The sequence below is a fragment of the Lichenostomus cassidix genome, chromosome 2 (genome assembly GCF_008360975.1).
Source record: "Lichenostomus cassidix isolate B80296 chromosome 2, HeHo_3.0, whole genome shotgun sequence".
NCBI lineage: Eukaryota > Metazoa > Chordata > Aves > Passeriformes > Meliphagidae > Lichenostomus > Lichenostomus cassidix.
The window spans coordinates 63,779,218-63,803,174 of NC_139482.1; the positions used below are offsets into that span (position 1 = coordinate 63,779,218).

Genomic DNA, 23,957 nt, shown 5'->3' on the forward strand with positions numbered 1-23,957 from the left:
GACAGGCACAACTCCAATCTTCATTAATAAAACATGTTTTCTCAATTAAATAAAAATGAAGAGGATGTGCATTATTTACTATTACAGTAGAACCAACCTCTGACATGTTTTCATTATTCTTTGTCAGCTGTGGCTCTCACATCAGTGGAGAAAAGTGCATCTTAGTACACTATGAGGAGCAAAGGTACTAAGATTACATGTATTAAATCCCCTCCCACCATTAGATTTTCTGATGCCTCTGTATAATTTTTAGTAACCATGCAAAATACATTAGACACCCAAAGTTTAAAAAAAAAAAATAAAGTTCACAGGGGTCTAAAAATTAATGGTAATCTGACTTAGCAGGTGCTGGAAAAGTAGAGTGAGTAAGGAGGGCTGGAAACCCAACAAGCTGTATTTGGATCTCAGCCTGGATGTTGACTTGCAACATCACCTGGACAAAGTGAGATAATCTTTCTATGTGTCCCGGGTTAATGATAAGATTCTCTCTCCTCCGAGAGCGAAGGGCCCCGACACCCCCTCCCCCACCCACAACAGAACCTCTTAGATGGAAGTGAAGGAGAAACGATTTATTTGACAAAACCACGCAGAGTGCCCTGCAAGGCACAGGGGAAGGGGAAAACCAAGGTGAAAAGGAGTTGTTCAACCTGATTAAAAAGTCCTTTTCTCAGACGCAGCCCCTCTCCTCCTCGCCCCCCACCCGGGGCCGGGTGGAGCTCCCTGGAGAGCTCTGCTGTCCTCTGGCCCTCCTGGGTCTCCGGGTGGCAAAGCAGATCGAAGAGAAGGGGTCCAAACGAGGAAAAAGAAAAAATGGGAAAAAAAACGGGAACAGAGCTCACTCCGACCCCCGTCCAGCACGCAGTCTCTGCCGGGCGACGAATCCTCCCCCGGAGCAAGGCTTGGAGAAAATGTTTTCAAAACAACCCGCGTTTCTCTCTTCGGCTGGGTGTAGTTAAAGAGGCAGGACCACACATTTTTACACATTTTTTCTTTCTTGGGCATATAAGCCAACGATAGGGGATAAAGGATTATCATAACATCAATCCAAGACACTATGTTTTAATCTGTGGCCTGTCGGTGACAATAAAGTTGCAGTCGGTTTGAACTCTATGGAGAGAAATGATGAACTGCCAAATATGTTAAAGTATATTCTTAGTGCTTCTGCATGAGTTGTAACATCACGTGCAACAGCAATAAAGTCAGTAGCTGCAGTTGCTGCCTACTGGAACATCTGACTGCACGAAAGAGAACATTCTTTGCTTATTGTGCTTGTTGGGGCAAAACCAAAGAAACACCTACAATAAACAAGGCATACATTTTTGTAGTTATTCAGACAGCTGCTTTATTATGCACTGGTTAAAAGATTTTGCTTGATGAAGAACCCCTGATATATAAAAATAATTTGAATTCCTTTTCCTAAAACTATAAGTGCATCTTTTGCAGTAGGGGGAACTACTGGGAACTTGTCACTGTCATGTGGCACAGTGTCCACTCGGTTGCTTACAAAATACAAAATAGTTCAAACTTTAAAGACTCAGCTCTTCTTTAGAATGTGACTGCTAAGAACTATACCAGAATAGCAGCACCTCTACAAAGCAGTGTACACTGAAGTGACACTGCATCCATGGCAGTGATTATGCTGATTCAGATACTTCATCAAAATTGGGAGTTTGGAGCTTCTTAAATCTCTGTGACCTCTGTCACCATTTAGCAAGGCTTTATGGTATAGACACCACTGTAGACTATACACATACTGGCTACTGCTGTCTTTATTTCACCTGTATACTTAAGGTATTCTGACTGTCAATTTCAGGGACTTTTTGTTACTTAAAAGGTCCCATTGAGACTACTTTCCTGAGTGTAATTTAGTGGGAATTTCTTTGTCTGACCCACAGTTTTTCAGAGAACAGCAAGCTGAAGAGGTTGCATGTAAAATCCAAAATACCAGTAGTAGTATGCTGGGAATTAAAGCCTTATTGCTTTTGTAGCCTATATAAAAAAAAGAGCAAAACAGGAAAATGCTCAATTACATAATTAAATAGAGGCACCATTTTCCAAGAAGACGTGCTCAGTTCCTAAGCATTAAGCTACGTTTTGTATTAGTTTAAATATTTGATTAATTGCTTTTTGGAAGGAATTCAAAGAATCATTTACATTTCTGTGTGTAATCTGTCATTGTTTAGAAAGAGCAAACTAATTCACCTAATAGCTCTGGGTCCCCTAAAGCAACAGCCATCCTCAAAAAGGCTAACTTTTACAAGCCTCTAGGACAGGTCCAGTTTGATCTCTCTGGATTTCCCAAGACCTCACATTGAAACAGAGGAGGGATAAATAATTAAATGTCTCACATCTTGTATGTGAGCAGGTTGCATGGATTATCATTAAATCTTAGGACCTCTTAAGTAGTAACCAGGTTATATCAGGAAATAGGTCTTTTTTAGTAGCAGGTGGCCCATTTCATCCTGAAACAGAAGCAAAGGTGCATCCTAGCAGTATTTTAGAGTTAGTGGGATGAATTTTGGAATGGGAGATGCATGAAGACCTTGAGTTTTTGGGAACAGTAAAGATCCCAATCGAGCTACAGAGCAGAGCTCATTTCTACTCATATGGCAGAAAGTTTGTTAAAGCCCTTCTGGCTGCTGCTATGCTGGAGGAAGAGGCAATGGCTGCAGACTGAGTGGGGCAGCCACAATGATCTTGAGACCATCAGACACAGATTGCAGCAGAATGTTCTGGTAAGAACAGGAATGCTTGCTAACTTGGCTGAAATCAAACCCATTCAGGCTTCAGCGTAATGTGGATATGCATGAGAAGTAGGGTGTGGAAGCCTTGTGAAAGACTATCAGCACAGGAAACAAAGCTGTTACTAACCTTGGTACTGAATAACTCTCCTCTTTTCTTCAGAAGTAATTTTACAGTTTGTTTTTAGAGCTTGCAATACCTTTTGCTTAGTTTTATCTTCCTCCTTTGATTTTTTCCTTTCACATCCCGGAAGTACTGTGAAACATTTTGTAAGGGTTTGTACTTTGTGGAATTTACCCTTTCAGAGAATTCAAATTCACTTTGTTTGGAACCATAGCATAAAGGCTCATACTGTTCAGTTATTATGAACTGAACTGAAGCACTTTAATAGAATCAATGCCTGCGTGCAGTATTTTCTCGGTTCAGCAAGGCAGTCTGCTTCCATACGGTAATTGGACTTGTGACAGGTAATTAAGTGGCTTGTAAGGCCTTTAGGATGCTTGATTACATGAAGAGCCCCACACTAATACATAGTAAATGAGGTGGCTAAGAACTCTGTGTTTCTGTTGATTGGAGAGATACTAAAACTCATACACTTCATTGGCAGGGGAGAACAAAATAAAACCAAGACAAAAGACTATGAGCAGCAGTGACATGGAAAGGGAGCATAAAAGGAATAGGAGAATGTACTTAGAAACTGGGTTGCCTTGGTTATTTTAAGTCAATCATGCTTACACAGACTGTCAAGTCTTGACTGCTTCAGTATATCATTAAATAATGAAGTCGCTCTTTGTGATCATAAAATTGATGGCAGTAAAAATTATTCAGCAAGGGATAGAAGCTCTTCACAGAACTTCCAGATAACTAGAAAGTGGACTGATACACCAGGAGATACTAAGCACATACATGAACACATGGCATATTTTAAGAATTCATATTAAATTATCAGAGGTCTAACTGCAGTCCATGTTATTATTACATTGACTTGTAAGATATACAGCTTGATGTGTGTGGTTGCTCACCCATAATTATGAGACTAAACTGGGATGTGATAAGAAATCTAAAATACATCAACAGTCTTAGGGATATTTGTCGAATCAGAGATTGTTTTATGAAGCAAGTTTTACAAATTTTTTTGAACAGTGGAATAAAAAATGCTTCTATTCTTTTTCTACATATTTTTGTAGACAGCAGCCTGATCACTAAGAGAAGGGAGAGAAGCAGAAGAGGAGCCAGAGTGCAAACAGAGGAGTATCCTTTGTGGTACCAACAGCATAAGGCCAGACAAAGGAACACACTTGGGTTAAATGGAAGAGGTTCAACATGAACGTGCTTTTACCTCTTCTACACAACTTTTTTTTTTTTGCATATAAAAAGTAGCCCTTCAAAAGTACAGAGGTCACACCAAAGAAAGAAGTCCATACACAAGATAATTGAGGTAGCACATTTATGCACAGCCATAAGGGACTCATTCATAGCATATCAGTGGGTTTAACACACACGTTGAGCTACAGACCAAAGTGTTGTTTGATGAGTATGCTAGAGTAGCCAAGACTTAAGATCAACTTATTAGTCAAAATGGCACATCCATCCACAAAAAGTCACACAGACACTTTTCTCTTTTTGCTGTTTCATCTTAACAAAAAAAGTAGTCAAAATTCTAATACTGTTTCATATGCAAAACCGTATCTTTTAACTGGGTTTAGAAATAAAATAATTATCTATACTTAAGAATTAATTGCTCCCAAATGAGCTTGTAGTAGATCTAGGGACAAAACAACAAAAAAGGCTCTGGTTTGAAACTCTAATCATTCTTCTCACACAGGGCCTTATTGAGAGGTCTTCTGTTTTAATCCAGTTTGACATCAGTTTGAGAATCTGTTTACATTCCTCCCCTACAGCTAATGGAAAACAAAATAGAATCCATACAAGGTAACGTTCCTATTGGTCTACCAATACATGCTTTCCTCCTGCCACTGTTCCCTTTGCATTCTCCACCCAGAATCTTTCATGATAGTAGTCCAAAGAGCTTCAGGTGCTCCTCCTTACAACTGAGCCAGTACTGAGCTGCTTCTGAGCTCTGTCTGGGAATGAGCAACTCCTGAGGCCACAGGCCAGTGGGTTTTCATTGTCAAAACCAGAATGGGGTGTAGCAGGAATTTAGGTCTCATGCCAAATGTGGCAAAGAGACTGCTTGCTCAACACAGCCTGGATTTGTACATATTTGAATGGTAATACAGGAAAAATAGCCATTTCAGGCCTGGGCTGGCTGGCTGTGTTTTTTTCAGAAATTAAATGCTGTAAGATAGTTTTGTAATTTGAGGGGATGTTCAGGAATATGTATACATTTTACCTCCCTTGATGTATGTTGACACATATTGTACAAGGAACTCTCAGAGGACATAATGCTTTGGATCTATAAAATGTTCGTGACTGGCTCTCTGATAGTACCAGCTGGTAAACTGGGGCTTTGTGTGTTTTATTTCATATCTTGGTAGCAATTTCTTGAATGACTAAGAGAGAAAGCATGTGTACAAGGTGCTGTCCTTCCAATGACAGTGTGAGTTTCCAAGCAGTGCAGCAATGGTAAATACAGCTAAAATGCCACATTGGTGCATATATGCTGATTTAGACATTTGCCCTTTTTTGGCATAGAGAGGAAATCGAAATCTGACATTTAGCATCTCAGATGATAAGCATGAGTGAGACCTGATGCTACTAGATGACTTTGGAAGAACTGGTACTGAGTGGGGGTGGGGGAGGAAAGCAAAAAAATTAACAGGTCATTTCTTTTCTTTTCAAAGTAATAGAGTGCTGGGAAGTAAAACAAACTGTGGAACTTTGTACTCTATCTTCTTCTGATGCCTGTGAGAATCATTTCATACTTTACCAGGTGGCACCATTCCTGTGTTTAAAATGACCATTTTTACATGCCTGATATGTCATCATATGTTTATTTTTCCGCTTTTGCTACTGTACTGCTTTTCCTTGTGCATTCATTACAGCTTGTTTCTTCTTGAGCAGGGAGCAATATTGTCCTCTCTCGTAAGTCACATGCATTAGTAACAGGAATAGTACATGTGTGTTTTGACTTACAGTTTGATGTTTGGGATTAGTATGTCAGGAAATTTTTGTCTGCAGCCAAGTTTTTTTCCCTTGATAATAGATAAATGGTGCTTTGAGACAGCTGGGGAGAAAAGCAGTTACCTCCCAAGGCTTGTCTATAAAAAGAATTATGCTTTTTGGGCTTCAGCGTGCCTTGTTCTACCTAGTTTTGGCTTTACTTCTTTTGTGGAAGAAATGACAGATGGTAGTATTACCACATGCCTTTAGTACTCCCAGAAAAGATACCTCTAACAGTAAACAGGGCAGAGCTGTAGATCCTCTGTCTTGATTTTGTGCACAAGAGACAGTTACCAATGTTAATGTTTAAATGATTTGTCAGTAGATATGTGTTAACACCTTTCCTGACTTTTAGGTGACCTTATTTTCAGGTATTTCCTGAAAATAGAGACAGTGTATTTCCCCACCAAGACAGTAACTGGATACAGGATTCCATGGGAGTTGAGGCATTGTTATTTTTAACTCCTGCAGGTGGTCAGTATCAACTCCAGGAGAAGATATATGATTAACCCTGATAATCACTTCAAGATCAAAGCTTTAATTAAAATCCTCATAGGTGAGATAGAGTCTGTCTTGGTATATAAACATGCTTTATGGGAGTGGAAGCACGCTATAGACATATTTACATCCTCTTTACTTTTCATTAACATGCAGAGATTTAATTTGACACTGTAAGTAGACCTGTCATTATTTATTTATAATATAACCTCTGATGCTTTATCATGGCAGATAGTATCTTCACCGAGTCAAGCTGTACTGTTTGTGTTCTGACTCCTTTTGAGCTGTGGCTTTGTGGTATCTGTTTGACCATGCAGAGTGCAGTGTGGAATAAGTAATCAGACAAACAGCTGCATATAGGCCAAAAAGATGCTGAAGTTTGGCATAATATGAGCCAAATATGTGAATCCCAATATACAGGCAAAGATGTCAGTGTTTAGATTGAGAATGGATGAAGAGGGTTTTCATGCTATTGTTCAGTGGATGTTCAGAACAGTAGCATTAATTCCTCTGTTTGTAAGGAAGATAACACTGTGTCATTTAATGGTAAAGCAAGGTGTAAATGTAAGGTTAGTATAGGTACAACTGATTTTCTCTTTTAGTGTTATATACAGTAATCACAAAAGTGTTCCATATAAATAGGTGGAAATACCATGTACTCACTGATATATAAATGTACAGATAGAAAGGTAGACATAGTGTAAACATGATGATTAAGTTATTAAGTGTAATATTCTATATAAAAACAATAGAAACCTCACATTCCTCATTTTAGGGTAAAAATGGTTTCTACTTCTTTTAAAAAGTCTCTAATAATATATTATTCTGTGTCTGCTGGTGATGCCTGCTTTTGGAGGAACAACATTGTAGTTCTTTAACTAATGGGAATAGAATAAAGCTGTGAAGAATATAGTGAGCAAAAGACTGTTGTAGCAGGAAATTGTTGCATAAAAGGGTCCTTCAGATTATTGAGCTGGGTTATTCCCCTGAGCTTCTGACACTGTAAAGTGTATTCTTAGTGTCTTAGAGAAGGCAGTTTATTGGGTAGAACATTACAATTGGCTCATTTGTGAGATTCCTCAGACCTCTAGGTGTGTGCACTCAAGTTAGTGAGTTTATAGTCAAACAATTGTATTCTTTCACAGGCAAGGTCAAGCTGAGGAGGCCAAAAAGTAACAGGTCTTCCACAGACGTTTGTGCATAATTTTTGTGACATTTGATGATACCATCAAGGAAAATTTTAAGGCAAATTAAAAAAAACCCAATCTACCAGACTGTATTTTCAAATAAAGATAAACAGGAGCTATACTGAAAATACATTTTAAAATACTGATGAAATTAGTTTACTGTTAGCATGCTATGTCACACCAGCCAGACTTTAGACTGGTTGAAAACAGAACTTTTAAAATAGACACCATTTTAGACTTTTATGTAGTAGAGTAAAATGTGAAAAGAATGTATTCAAAATATTTTTTAGAATTAACTGTGCTTTGTTTTAAGAAAAGGTTTAATATTCTCATAAAAATATTTCAGAAGCTCCCCTGATACATTCACCTCATTCCTGCCAAGATATTTGTAACCTTAAAAAATTTGAGATACGGTTTTTTTAAGTGAATTGATTTTGCAAACAGAATAGTGTGCATTTTCAGTATAAAGAAATTACATTGCCACCAGGTCAAGGGAGATGATCCTGCCCCTCTATTCAGCCCTGGTGAGGCTGCACCTGGATGTTGTGTCCAGTTCTGGGCTCCTCAGTACAACAGAGACGTGGAGCTCCTGGAGCAGCTCCAGTGGAGGGACACAAAACTGACCAAGGGACAGGAGCATCTCTCTTATGAGGAAAAACTGAGGGAACTGGGCCTGTTCAGCATCAAGAAACAACTGAGTGGGGAGCACATCAGTGTCTATCAGTATCTGAAGGGAGGGCGCCAAAAGGACATACCCAGGCTCTTCTCAGTGGTGCCAAGCAATAGGACAAGTGACAACGAGCAGAAACTGATGCCCAGGAATTTCCACCTGAATATGAGGAAGAACTTCTTTACTGTGCAGGTGACCAAGCACTGGAACTGGCTGCCCAGAGAGGGTGTGGAGTCTCCTTCACTGGTGATACTCAGGACCCATCTGGATGCAATCCTGTGCCATGTGCTCTGGGATGACACTGCTTGAGCAGGGAGGTTGGACCAGATGACCTGCTGTGGTCCCTTCCAACCTGACCCATCCTGTGATAAGACAAGAGAGCCCCTCTGAATTTTTGCACTATTCATATGCATGCTGTCTAATGTCATCCTCTTTTGGAGGTTTTCTTTTTCATTTAATGTAAATAGGAAAAATCTGTGAATTCCAGACAAAACTTTCTCATGAGAATGGTTCTCCCAAGGGTTTCTTGCTGTAAAATCTTCTGCTTCACTTTTAGGTCAAACACAAACCTCATTACATATATAAGGTAAAGTCTGAAGGTCCCACCTTATTTGACAGGCAGCATGACTCAGAGCACAAGAGGTCTGCATGTGTTTCCATAGTTTTAGTAGCTAATTTCCTCTCATGCTTACATTTTTAAAGGAAAAATACTGTTTTTTATTAATAAGCATTAGTAATACTAGTTTGTAAATGAGAACATTTCTTTCCATGCTACTTTACTTTTTAATTACAACATTTAGGCATTCTCCACCGGCCATGGAGACACCAAAGCATCAATGTTTGTTTTGATTGCTAAGTGTCGCGTAGCATTGCACAGTTGTTGGAATCAACTGTTAGGCTTTAATATCTCTGCAATAGTAGTGCTTTTAGCAGGCTGTTCTTTAGGAACTAATACATCTACGCATTTATTCCATGTCAGCCTAACCATTCTAGTCTACAAGCCGTATAGGAATCAGTGTCTTGTGGCTGAACACCACAGGCCCCAGAGAGCCCCAGCTGGGGATGTGCATTCCCCTGTTCTCCTGCTTTTGCACACCCCAGTGCTGGGCAGGGGATGCAGCCTAGTGTGGGGGCTGGGTTGGAAGTGGCCACAAGGATCATGTTAATCGAGAGCCATCATCATCACACACTCCCCTTGCCAAATGTCACTTAACAGAATCAAACACTTAAAACCTTAATTGAGGAACTCGTTCAGTAAACTCACTCTACTGAATAATAGGGGATTTAAACATAGCTTTGCCTTTGCTTATATAACTCTTTCTCACTCTGAATTGTAGATAGCACTTTTTTTTCCCTGAGAGATTGGCCAATATTCAAAAGTGTCAATGCCTACACTGCCTCACATTTAAGAGAGCAGATAATCACATTGTGGGGAAAGAAGGCAATATGTGAGTTGTTAGAAATGTAACCTAATTTCTGTTTAATCTTCAATCAAAAGCACTGTAGCAGTACTGCACAAGCAGGCCCTGGAATTTTTTTTTTTCTATCCAAATGTTAATTAGTGTTTGATTTTAAAAGCTGGGGAAACACTGCTTCATATCAGGTTGTTCTGTACCAAAAAAGTGATGGTAAATCATATCAGAAAAATAAATAGAAGACCTTCTTGGATTTTTCAGTCTTCAGTCAAGTGGCTGAGTCCTACTACAGCACATAAAAGACCAAGGCAAATTTCAGAATGAACCTTTTCAAAAATCAGGGAGTATTAATTGGATCTGTATTTTAGCCTCCGTAAATGCTGATTCAAATCATTGTGGGCATAAGATTTTACCAATTACTTTTATAACTGTTCCAGTCATCTCAGTATCTGATTGGGAGCATACATACGCATTTTGTTATAAGTTGTTCACATACAGACTGTCAAAAGCTATGCTAGCAGTAGTTGGAATCTTTGACTTACAATGAAAAGCCAGAGCTGAGTACTGATCCGATTCCCTGCTGACAAGGAAGTAAGTTACTCTATGTCAGCTGCTTCACTGCAACTGCTTATATGCCAGAAAGACAATGCTTAAAAAATGAGAGTTTTATCATAAAAAGCCACAAGATGAACGGAACTGCAGAATGAAGCAAGGACTTTACTGAGAGGGATCTGACACTATTTCTATCCATAATGATTTTTTCAGAATGGCAGAGACTCATGGCTTGATGGAGAGACTGGAGAAAGCAGTGACTCGACTTGAATCATTATTTTCAGATTCACACAGGTCTGGTGGAATGGAGTGTGATGGCATCAATGGAGTCAATGGAAGTAAGTATGTTATCTTGCAGTATCATCTCTCTGTTATTAAAAAATTTCAAGTAATGTATATGTTTGTCTTCTAAGACGTAATGCCATCCTACCCCTTACAAATTCTGTATCAAAATTAAGTAATGTTTTTAAAAAATTATGTAGAGATGTCATGTGACAAGCTTAGTAGCACAACCAATTCTAAACTAATGTGGCCTCAAAAATTCAAGATTTTACTGTTTCTTAAATATACTGTCCATGTCTCAAGCTTTATCACTCTTTCCATTTTGGCACTTACATTGTAAATAACTCACCAGGTGAAAATGTCTGCTTGAGCCAAATTAGCATAAGAAATGAGACATCTCCTAAATATACAGCATAAATATTCCTGTAGAAGTCACCAATATAAACACTGTTGATTTGCCAGCTCTCTCTGAATTTCACAGTGCAGACCCACTTAATTTAACTGATTAACATCCTTAATCAAATATGAGTTTGTTTGGAAGCATTTGCTCACTAAGGACTGCTATACTTCCATGGCCTTACATTGTTATCTCTTGAGCTCTCTTTTCTCAAGTGGCTCTCCAAAGCACTACAGTGAAGAATATACCAAAAAAATCTGTTCTTCATTTATTCACATCATATCATATTGAATCATATTTGTTCACACCTTAATTTTTGTTGTATCTGAAAGTTACAAGGTCAATAACTCTACATATGTGGTAGTTCTAAATCTGATTGGATAGTAGTGCCCTTTCCTTTGTCCAAAACTTGTTTTTTCATCCAGAACCCCAACATACATCTCTTTATTAACGTCATGTTCTTTGCTTTCTGTATTTCTTGGCCCTTTCTTGCATTCTCCAGAGAAGAGCACATCCCACCATGGACTCAGCTGCTGTACAGAAGCGGCAGGACACATGGAAAGTTGCAGGCAGCTTCCTTTACTGACACAGCAGCAAGTGAAGTGTGTGAGCTGCTGTATTGTCCCCTATGCCAGCCCTGACCCAACAACACATGCAAGGGACCTTCTCTGCACTCTCGTGTACCATGGGCCTGCACACTGGCAGCTGCTGTGGAGCAGCTGACTGACAGCAGTGTGTTTCTGTGGCAGGAAGGGAGCATCTTCCAGCAGGCTTCCATGGCAGATGAGTTAGCCAGCCACCGGAAGCTTAAGTAAAAAAGTGCTTGCAGTCCAGAGAAAACCAAGGAAGCTAGTAAACCATAGCAAAGTCATGGAGAAATACAATTTATACACAAACTGGCAAATAAATCAATCACTACTAGGAGCTGCAATTCTCAAAGATACAGAGTTCACTCTTGTAGTGAGTCCATTTAGGTGAATCTCTGTTTATCCAGAGCACAATATTGCAGAACCAGGTCTGCTTTCAGAACAGGAAATAACTCACTTATAACCAGGTACTTCCATGAAAACTGTTTATATTCTTGACCTAACCTAAGAGCTCAGGCAGGTGAAAAGATTCACCCTTCAGAGAAGCAGAGCTGTAACGCCCCAACAGATCCCTAGAAGAAACCAACTGAGAAGCCTTGTTGAAGTGTGATTATAAAACACACCCACTGGGAGACTGTGGAAAGAAGCTGAGATGAGCAGCACCATGGGGTGCTTGCCAGGCTGCACCACATTTCCAGGCAGAGCTGTCTCACACAGGGACTTAGGAATTAGCTTTTGCTGGTGCAGTTGGGAAAGTCTTCAGTTTGTGTGACTGGTACGCCTACAATGCCCCAAACACCATTCTGTGTGCCTGTGTCACTCTGCCTCTGCAGAGGCTCATGTACCTGCCACAGCCACTGCAGAGCAAACAGTCTTACAGGTTTCTTCTTTCTTTTTCTTCATTAAAACTGACACTCAAGCCAGAGTGCAACCTTTTCTAAATCTCCAGTGGAAATGGAGGTGTATTGCTTTCTTTTATGACCCCCATGGGAATGGGAATGACCCCCATTCCCCTAAAAGACCATTCCATAATGAGAATAGTTTAAAAAGAAATAACCTTGGCTTTTCAATTACTACATTTTCAGAAACAACAAAATAACGAGGAGGATGGGAGATCTGTACCTTTACTGTTTTCCTAAATGGCATTACAACAGCAGGATTGCAAATAAATAATTCAATTGCTCTGCACAGCCCACAGCAAATTCTAGTAAATGCTCCTGGGAGTGAGCTGTATTGAATAGTAAAAAATAGCATAGTTGCTTTCTAGTTCTGCATAGGACAGTTTGGTGAACTGTTACATAAAATTCTGCTCAAAAGGAAGGTGTTACAATGATTCTCTTGGAAACATACACAGATTTTGACAAAGAACATAAATAGGCTTTGGAAAGCATCTCCACAGCTAAAACCTTTTTTGCACTAGGTCATTTGAGGGGTTTATACACAAACAATATGGAAGAAAGCCCAGAAGTTCCTCAGAATTATAGGTGAATGGCATCAACAGAACAAAAGGAGCCTTGAAATCCCACCTAGCTGACTAACTACATTTTCTTTTCCACACAAGCCACTGCAAACTCCAGTTGCCAGAGCCTGTCTTTTTCTCTGTCATGGAGCCAGATGACTCCTGTGGAATAAAGAGAGCTTTCAAGATTATGAATTTGGACACAATTGTCATATAGTGCCAAAAGGTTAAAGCAGATTCTCTGGGGAAAGCCTGGTACCTCTTCAGAGCAAACCTCAGGCTTCATTAATGAGGGAGAGAGGCTGGGAAGAATTTAAACCTTGTTCTCTCGGATCCTACATATGCCATAGAGTCACATGTGTGTCATTCATGCTGGATCTGGCAAAGGTTCTGAGGCATAGACAAGATATGAGGGAGTAAAGGGAGGGCTGGAAAGCATCCAAGGAAAGATTATGTTTGCTGTCTTAACAGAGACCACCACATAGAGCCATGTAGAAGCCAGGTGCTTAAGAAACTGAGCCCTATCTGCATTTTCTGATTGTCCACTTTATCAGGAAACTGCTCTCTGTACCATACAGAAAATAGCAGCTTTATTCCTCTGTTGTAATGGATAGCAATGTCATACATCATCTGGAAGATTTGTTTGAGCTTTCTTTATCCAGCAACAGTTTAGCAAGGTGAGACAACAAAATAAGGAGATTACAGAGCCACATCTCACTGCATGAATCTACTGTCAACCCATTCCAAATACTCTCTTACTGGAAATGGAATTGGTTGCTATTAAAAGCCACCAAACAATGCAGAGGTCTTCAGGAATGGGTGGGTAGTATAAAAATAGTTGTTAAGCACAGTGCAGATTCATTTTAGGGGATAACATTTGGTTAAAATACAACAGCGGAATTTTGTTAAGAGAATTAGACTTCTCAGGTCATTCCTTTGAAGGACTGAGAAATGTTCAATTCGGCACATTATTTTAAGACAAAAGAAGCTTCCCAGTGCATTATACACAGGAAATTCTCTTCAAGTTCTACCAAGTTCTATTCAAGTTCTACCAAGAGCAGGATTTTTTTCTTTCTATCCAGGACAAAACCAATTATACATCCTTTTTTGCTGATTTCACAAATCAGATGAAATTACAGAAATCTCCTCAATGTGTATGATACATCTCCTGCATCTGCTACAAAGGAATGTCCTATGCATTATGTACTTTATGAACCCATTATAATGGAATGTTCCTCTTCTACAGGCATAGCACCCTATGTTGAAGCCTTTGATAGGCTGTTGAATGGAAGCGTTGCTGAATTTCTCAGGTACAGCAAGATTCTTGAAGGTGATGTGAAGACACATGTAAGTATTTACACCGATTTTCCCATGATGATTTAAGTGTACAAAGTCAAGACAAGACAAAATTCCAAGACAAGTCTTGGAATCTGTGTGATCAGCCTTGATTTCTGAGTAGAGGAAAATCTTAATAGCAGAAAAATTCTTGTAGTAGTGATAGCCTGGCATTACACACTGAGTACAGTTGGTTTGAGAAGGGCACGAGATTGTATGGATTCATAAGAAGAGATTGCTTGCCTTCTGCAGCACCAAAGTTGAACACTTTAGTATCCAAAATATATAAATATTTTCAATCACAAGCAATTTGAATTGTTTTTTAGCCTGCAGAGCTCTTTGCAGGACGGGAGCACAACTGAGAGCATATGCCAACAAATTAGTAGCAAACAACAGGTGGGCCCAAGCAGTGATAACTTCTTGTCCTTGTTTTCTAGGCATGCATATCATCATTCCAATTAATAGAAAAACTTTGTTTCAGTACTTTGTTTTTGTTACTCACATCTCTTTCATTTGTAACAATGTAGCAAACTATAGAATTATTCAGCCATTTAACTGACCCTTTTAAGAAAAAAAATATGTTACAGCCAGGAAATACTATGCTATCATCTTCATGATGGCAATACCTTCTAACCTGATCGTACTTTGTGATCAGAACTTGTTTGTTTTATTTTATTTTTTTAAGCCAGTCTTCCCTTAAATGGGTGGTGATAGAATTGACAAGGGACAGACTCATCTTACCAACAGCGTACCGATATATATTTGGGAAAAAAACCCCAAAACTATCCCACACAAAAAAGAGCTGGATCTGAAGGAGCATGAAGCTAGATCCGTGCCATCAGGCCTTTCTCTGTGTGTACAGTTCCCAGTTGATTGCAGCTGCTGCTCTACATAACAAACACTGTAGCCAGGAAAACATGCGACTGAGATTCATGTTGCAAGGCCAACATAAATATTCTTCAGGACAACCAAAGCAACTAGTCTACTTACAGAGAAAGATGACTGGATTATTCTGTGATCTGTGTTTTTTTCTGTGGTGTTACATGTTCTGGTTTGTAGGACAGAGTTTCTGACCTAGTTAGGCCTAGAAAACAGAAGGGAGTAGGGAGACGAGCCAATTCTAGAGGATCTTTGTGTTTCTAAGGAAATGCTGCACTCCCTTTTTATGTGAAAAAGCCTAAACAGTTGTACTATAAGCTGCAATATATGTACTTTGTTCTTCAGAGAAATTAGGGAAAAATTAATAAATGGGGGTTTGGGGTGTTGGAGGAAGAATTATGAACCTAACTAAGCAGAGAATTGCTCCCTGGAAGGGATTGATTCTAGCTTGGTTTTTACATTCATTAGGCATCATTATTTTGCAGTTGATTTCTTAACAGTTTAGATGTGAGTGATACAAAAATAGTCTTACTACCAATACTAAGCAGGGAAAGGGATTGCATTTAACATTCTAAATTGCTAAACCCTTTTAATATACGCTATCTGTAAATGTTTAAATCATTAAATCAGTAAGTGTATTAATTTATGCATTTGTCACTATTTCATACTCATAACTGAGTCCATATAAAAGATTATTAGTAATTTGTCAACCAAGTCTGTGGACAGTCCCTAGCATACTGTTGATGATAGTGTAATGCAAGCTGTGATGTGGAGTATTTGTTAGAGGTATGAGCTTAGACGTCGCATTAGCTTTCCTTACATAAAGAAACTGGTGATTCTGATTGCAGCCTACTAAATATTCTGAAATCTTAGATTCTGAATTTACAACGTGGAGCAGACTGTGGTTGCCTTATGCTCATGCTTATCACTGAAGCAACATCTGTGCTTTACCTTAACAAGTGGAACAAGGAGTATTTTTCTTCTGGGTGTCATACAGACCATGTGTCCTCAGCATTATACTTGCAGCTGCTGTCTCTTTCACATAATGAACTGAAGGGAAGGTTGTATTTTATTTCAGAAAACACCTGTTGCCTTGAAAAACCTCACATACCTGACGGACCAGAATGGTAATATGAGAGAAAGAGAGACTTCATATTATGCTAAAGAAATGAGGGATTTAACATGATGTGTTTCATGCTGATGGCTGTAACAATTGTGTGGTTTGGCTGCCTGGCAAAAGGAAGAATACAGACATAACTGATATCTGTTGTGGAGCCTCATTCCTATTCTTTGAGCATGCTGCACTCTAAAAAAAGTCTGTTGAAAGAGAACAAAAAAAAAAAAAACATAAAAAAGAACTAGTAGCTAGCTCCTGGCTCTGTGAAACACAGCAGCACAGTGGATTTTACAAAGATTAGTTTACCAGAGTTCTGCTTAGGCTCAATCTTGAAAACATAATATTTCTCATTCAAATTACAGTGCATGTAGTGGCAAATCTCTGAGGTCAACTGCACTGAAAAAATGAACCATTTTTTAAAAGACAAGGAGAATGGCTAGGGCTTTTTCATACTCTATTTAAAACAAATTACCCTAAACAGCTAAGATCTTTCCCCTGTTCTGTCACTGCGGAATAAAGATCTGGTAATTATATGGATATTTATGAAATGCAAAGTCCCCTACAGGCACAGATTTTATGAAATCACTTTCTGCTATCCATGTCATAACTATAGAGCATGTGCAGTCAGTGAAAGAGCAAGTGTGGCCAGGACTGCTACCAACCAGCTGTCTTTGGCCTGACATACCAGTGTCTTGGGGGCTGTCACCAACTATTACAGGTTGTAAGAGCCCTGAAGCTGACTCACCATATGTGCCAACACCAAACCATCCTTCTGTGAGAATGAGGGAAATTCAAAATCAGCATAAAACAGACTGTGACTGTGACTCTACAGCATAGGCCATGCATCCAGCACTGCAGAAAATGTGTTGAGGATGACAAAGAGCTGCTTGTGAAAGACATAGTCTACCTTTAGATTGTAGCCCAGTGAAGAAGCTGATCAAGCAGGTCTGATGGGCTCTTCGCCTTCTCAAAGCAAAGCAAGCAAGACTTTAGAAGGCCAAGAAGCAGGTTTTTGTCATGTGTTTATTATGAGCTTCTTCACATTATTTTTATGTGCTATCTCAAGTGGTAGAATACTTTGGCTTGGGTTTGAATAATGTACCAGATGAGACCTCATGATAGGAAGAGAATGTACTGGTTCTACAAGAGAAGGATAGATAACCTCACATTTCCATATTTTAGTATTTTATGTGATACAGAGCATAGCATAATTACAGCCTTCTGTCAAACATATAAGCTAATACTTGCCTTTTTATTTTAATGTTTATTTGTTAAAATCTTTAAACCTCCCAACCCCACCAGTTGAAAGGACAGATTGTCTGTGTGATTCATTTATGTTCCCTCTTCTCTCATCCAAGCTATTTATTTTGGAATAGAAAACTATGAAAATACGGATGCCTTTTCCCTCCTTTCTTCTATCAACTTCCAGCTGCTGAAATGCAGGGCTTAGACAGGAGCTCAACCATATTGGAGCATTCAGAAACAAAGTGATTGTTGGTTCACTTGCTCCTTATTGGAAAAGAGTGTAGATGCAATCCATTGCATGTATGACTGCATGTGCAAAGTAGCACAGAGAAGTAATTCACAGCACCTTATCCAATCTGCAGGAGTTCTCTGTGTGCATGCACTGATTTCTTATCACAGTGAACAGAGAAAGCAACATCCACCCCACAAATGTTGTATGCATGTACCCAGAGAGTTTCTTTTCCTTATCTATTACATGAAAGCAGTGACATTCTTCTCTCCTGTTTCCCAGTGAAGTCCACATCAATATAAACAGACAGCTGAAAGCAGGAAATATGTTTTATGAGGTATATATGCACTTTTCAAAGTGCCACTCTGCTTTGGACTATCAGTGAAGTTAAAAAAAAAATCCTACCTTCCTTTTTTTTTTCCAAAGGGTAGTTATGACACATGAAAAGCTGCTTATTGTCTTTTCATGTGAGAGATGCTGAAGAATTAGTCAATGAAGTTCATAGCCCTGAACTTTGAACAGGATGTGCTGCTGTCTGTGCTACACCAAAAAACCCCTTTGCACTTTATCTTAGCTAATCTAAATGCGGACTATCAAACCCATTATTTGACTGATTTCTCATTAACAAGGCAATTTGCTTACTGAGCAACAGAATGCACAAGTGTACTCTCGTGTTCATCTTTTGTGCTCAGAGGCTGTGTGGTTTTAGGCATTGTGTTGAAAGTTGAATTAGAGCTCAGAGAGCAGGATGATGTCAACATGCCCAAAGAGAAGCTTGCTGTCAGGCTGCCTTTGCATTTCTGTGAGAGGTATTTTCTGCCACATGGAATGAACACCAAACCAAGTAGCTACTACAGGACTGGGAAAAATGGAATACATAAAAAAGAATAAAAAGACAGATAGTTTTGACAGACTACAAAGTGCACTCAGCTGAGAGAGAGTCTTAAGTGTAGAAAATGGTAGTGCTGTCCACCAAAAGTGAAAATAAAGTAAAATAAAATCATCAACAAAAAAAGTAACCTTGGAAATCTATCAATGTTGAAGTTGGTTTTGTAATGCTATTCAGCTGTGTTTCTCACCCTATATATGTACTACAAGATACTTCATAACACAAGCAATAAGGAATGTTCACTTTAATAGGAGAAGAAAGATGGAAACACAATATATACAATGTAGTTAAGAGTCTAATTTAGAGGTTAGTTTACAAAAAAACCCTGACATTTCTAGGAGTTTTACAATTTTTGGTTGCTCCGTTCCAAAGAATGTTCCCATATGACCTAGAGATTGAATCTGGCTTTCAAAACAGGCAGGATTTATTGAGTAATGTGCAGTGGTGTGCAGACATGGTTGCACCTGTCTGTTGGACTGTAAGACACCTGGTTGGGAATAAAGATGGCTCCTGAGCATGAAGGACCTGTCCATTCCGAGTCTAGCACAAAACCCACTGAAAGAGTGGGAGTTTTTCCAGTAATTTTGATGGGACTGGAACTGGCTGTTAGTTTCTTGACACTGACATTGCAGTAAATACCAGTAGTTTTTCTTATTATTTAAAAAGGCAAGGAAGACACAGAAGTCAAACAGACAGCATTGAAAGATAAATGCCATGGTGGCCAATACGGGGCATTTAGTTGTGTATTGCTGGCATGAGAAACATGCACCTGTAAATCTAGGGGGGTGGTGGTGGGAATATATAATGAGGACACTCCATATGGCATTTCCTCAGTCAGAAACATAAGAAATCAGAAACACAAGCACTCAAGGCTGTTAAGAGTTATTCATAACCTGTTTTCATGGGGTTTCATTGCATGTGGAGTAGTTCCTGACTTAATCCATAAGCAATTGATTTCAAAGTAGTGCAGTTGGTCAGGGACCATTAGGGACCATTTTAGACCAAGGTCTAAAACTATTGCCCCCCAAAAAGGATTATATATGTATGTGGTTACCCAGTACAATGGGATTTTCTGATCACCCAAGGGTGCTAGAAAAAGGTATCAGAATTATTTGAGTGGGAAACCTTATATGCAGTGGGAAGACAAAGACAAATCCATCATGTTTGCCCAAGAAAATGTTAGATAAGTTGCTCTTACGAAAAAATCTGATTGTGAAGGGTTCTTTAATTGACCAGATGAAATCTGAATAATATTCAGTGTTCAGAACAGATATAAGATCCATGTTTTACCAATCAATTTACTTAATAAACAGAGCAATTAATCAAGGCATACATTATATTTTTGGCCATTTGAAGTCAAAGTCAGAACTGATCATATGCTTTAGCTCATGCTAATTTTGCTATCCTCTATAAATTTTTTTTCATTGAAGCCCTTTAAAAGAAAATTTAAGTCAACTGGCAGGAAACCAGTTTTTCTTGGTGGTTTTCCAGAAGCAGTGTACAGACTACAGGCATAAGTGTTCCACAAGTTAAAAACCACTGCGTCAGCTTAAGCAGAAATCATAAGGTGATAAAATTACGTGGCTAAAAGAGTGAGCTAAATTACAGATAGCTTTAGAGTGTGAACCACCTGCACTCACAGCCACAAATACAGTGTGAGAATGTCTCCAGGAGCCTGTTACAAAGCCATTACCTAGGACACTTGCTAGTGTAAAGTCAGGAGAAAACTTATTAGGGAGAGTTGAAGATGTGGAGTTGGCACAGATCCAAAGTCCATGAGAAAGCCTTGGTAAGGTAATCATCCTTTTACTTTTCTCTCTGTTCCAAAGCAGTCCAGGATGTAGAGGGCATAGGTGGCAGCCATCTCAGACACTCAGCTGTGGAACAGTGAGTTGTGTGGTTCTCACAGCAGTAATTTCTAATGAACCACTGCCATGTTACACTGTCCTGAACCATCAGGAAAACCAAGACAGTATTCTTGCTATTGTCATCAGGATGAACCTGTTGTGACTGAAAATTCTCTTTACTGGTACTCGTAGTTCTTACTTCTCTGGTGAAAACTATGAGTTGGAGTAGTAACATAATTTAAACCCATTTGTTTCAAGCTGAGAAATATACACCCATGAATGCTCTTTGGTTTTCTCCTCATTTTTTTCTGTTTTGGGGCACATGCTTGAGTGACATCATTTGTTGGTACAGACTAGGAGTAAGTCTTTTATTAATTTTCGGTCTCATTCTTTCTGAAGAGCACATGTACACTCTTTTCACTCATCTGCCTCCCCCTCCCTGACCTGCTTTTATTTTGCTATTTGGTAGTTGCAACTGTTTTGAGTGTATAGAAATGCTGGGGTTGGAAACTGAGAAGGCTGTTCATTGCAGTCAGCAAAAAAGCAAACAATGAGCACAGAATCTGGCTCTTCAGTCAGTTTCTAGTAAAAAGGAGTTCAGTGAATAATGAGAATTAAGCCACAGGGGAAACCAGTGTGCGGTTTAAATGTTGTTTTAAATAAGCTGGGAGTGCTGTCAGGAGTGATGAGGGTATAATGTGGCCACAAATGTGCATTGCTTCTTTTCATCCAGTATGAATTGCATGATCAATATGGTCACATTTCTGAATGTTGAAGAGTCCATTAGGACAGATTAAACCATGTCACTGTCACTGCTAACTTCTTTTATTGACACCCATAAATTGAACCATATATTTCCACAGTTAATCTGAACTGCAAAGTATTGGTGCATAGTTTCATAGACCTAATCATGTGTTTTACTTTAAATCCCAGAGATACAATAACTGTAATACAATACATTTAGGATCTTAATGTAGAACTTCGAGGCTGAAATATTTCTTTCTTGTTGCTGTAATACATATTCTGTTTAAAAAAACACCTTAGTTCAAATCTTCTTTTCAATCACATCCTTGCCCTTCAGAGAGGCTGAGGCTCCCTCTCCAAGTACATGTAAGCTTTTGCTATTTAGCACCTCTGAAAAGGAAAATATGATTCAGGTGGGAATAAATATTTAATATTACTATAGATGTCTGAGCTTTAATTTTTGAACTTACTTCTGTGGTAGCAAATTTTTGTTGGGGGCCTAGGATTCTTTCAAGGTGGTAAAAGTAGAAGTGAGTTTACAAGGAGACAAGTTCTGGCACTTTTAGCCTTTGAGTTGCTTTCAGGGAGCTTAGTGAGACTACTTGCAGAGTGAGGTGTGTGGGCAATGTCATCAGTTGTCTTGAAGTGCATGAGAGGCAGAACATACAGGAAATCTTTTCAACATAAGAACCTATTTGTTCAAGCTTTCTCTCTAAAGATAGTACAATTTCTTAGAAATTGGTGGGTCTCCAGTCTTTATCAGGCAACTTGTCCGACAGAGAACATCAAGGAATCAGTTCCTCAGAAGGGTGCTCAGTGAGCACCGCTAGAAGAATATTTGTGAAGTAATACTGTAACCTTTTTTATTTACAGAGAGAAGCATCTGAACTTCCTGGAACTTGTATTTGTTAAATCAGGGACACATGAATGACATCCTAAGGCCTGTGAAATTGTACTATTTTCTGAAATTTCCTTAGTATGAATTTGGACCTTCACTGAGAAGGGCTTCTGGCAGAATAGCTAGGGATAGAGAGTGGGGTTGCTTAGCAGCAGACTCAGGGCAAAACAGCCCATCAGAGAAATAAACAGAGTGCCTGCAACCAGCGTAGCAAAAGCATATTTGTGCAGATCACAATAAGACCTGCAGTCCCCCAAGATCTCTGTGGTTCTCTGATGTGCTGGCTTACAGGATATGTTCCATGGAGGAAATGTAGGTTTGCTTTTCCTCGGGGAAACGAGGTCTTTCCACAAATAGTTCCTCAACACTGGCAACCAGGTCCTCCAAAGAATTCTGAGCTCAGATGTCCATGGAAAAAAAAAAAAAAAAAGGCAGCTGGATTTAAAAAACTGTTGATCTTGATAATAACAAAGTTTGGGCTTCATCACTTCAGTACATTGTATGTAGTTCCTGTTTATTTAAAGAAGTGATGCATGTTTTTAGAGATGCATAATGTAGCTCCAGGTAACAGTAGAAACTAGAAGCTTTGGACGTCTATGAAACTTTAATGTACCCCACGTTCTGTTCTTCAATGAAATCCTGAATTGAGCTGTTTTCCCATTGCCATCTCCTCTTGGAGAAACCTGCTTGCTTTTGTAGACTAGTCAGGATGAAGAGCTGTAAGAGCTCTCCCAGCACAATTGTGGCCAACTTCCTGCCTCTGCAGGCTGGGACGTTTTCTGTCTACTTTGCCTAGTACCAATTACAAAAAAAAGTTAGCATTTTGTTATGGCATAACCTCTGACATGTGATACAAAGAACATCCATGTAAAGTTTTTACTTAAATGTATTCCCCCTGGAAAAGCCTTTTACCTTAGGAGTGCTAGGGTATTTAACAAATTTGAGGGAGGTCAAATCTTGTGTACCAGTAATTGCTGTTACTCATACCCTAACACTCATAAAATATATTATTGACAGTCTTTGGTTATTAGAAGCTCTAGCCAACAATAGTGGCCTGGTGTAGATTTTAGTGATGCTTTCTCTGCACTGGAGAAAAGCCGTTTGTTCTCATGGTGGTTTTATGCTTGTTTTTAATGTTTGGCTCTCTTTATCAGTTGTTTGTTTCTGTGATGATCACTAATTACATATTACAGAGGCAGAAAATGACAGCACAAATCCCACATAGCTGACATACAATTTTGTGGCTGTGTCTAGTCTGTGGAGAAGCACCAGGGACCAAGTGCTTACATAGACATCAGGTGTTGCAATGTGACAACAGCATTTTTTACTTCTACTGATGCGGAGGCCTTGAAATGTAGATCCATGTGCTGTGCAGTGAGATGGCTTGGAAATCTCCAGCAGGTGACTTGGCACTTTGCAGAAGAAAGCAGTCCGTGGTGGAAATGAAAAACTTGAATTCTTGAACAGTTTCAAAACTGCTCAGAAAAGAAAGGTGTTGGAAAACTCCAAACACTTTAGTCTGAAATAGACCACATCTTGACTAATGAGTGAACTTTTTATTTTTGCAGACAATTCTCAGTATTTTTCTGTGCTGAATCTTCTGGAATCTCCAACTATCAGTACATTAAACCTATTTTTGGAACTTCTGAGTAAAAGCTGAAATGAACAGAGGTCAAGAGAGTTGCATATTTTTGGCTGTTGTCAAAGAGATTAATGAAGAATTTGTGAATCTGGAACACAAAAAAGCAGCCTGAGCTTTAGGAGAGCATCAAATAGTCAACAGCTTTGTTCTGGACTTGTTCTTTCTCTCTTATAAGTGGCAACGGTTATTTGAGACATTATTGGAGAATATGATCTCCTAT

The 23,957-nt window shown here is 39.1% G+C and overlaps 1 protein-coding gene across 3 annotated transcripts in view; it reads left to right on the forward strand.

Annotated features, from left to right (window-relative positions):
* CAP2 (cyclase associated actin cytoskeleton regulatory protein 2) overlaps positions 1–23,957 on the forward strand; it is a 69,010-nt gene that overhangs the window by 2,019 nt on the left and 43,034 nt on the right. For 2 of the 3 annotated variants that reach the window (XM_085051861.1, XM_085051859.1), the window contains exons 2-3: positions 10,401–10,525; positions 14,159–14,259. In XM_085051861.1, the coding sequence (XP_084907987.1) occupies positions 10,402–10,525; positions 14,159–14,259 (225 nt within the window). In that variant the 5' untranslated portion in view covers position 10,401. Of the gene's footprint in view, positions 1–6,336; positions 6,422–10,400; positions 10,526–14,158; positions 14,260–23,957 lie in introns of those variants that run through there. The other variant, XM_085051860.1, reaches the window with a different exon arrangement.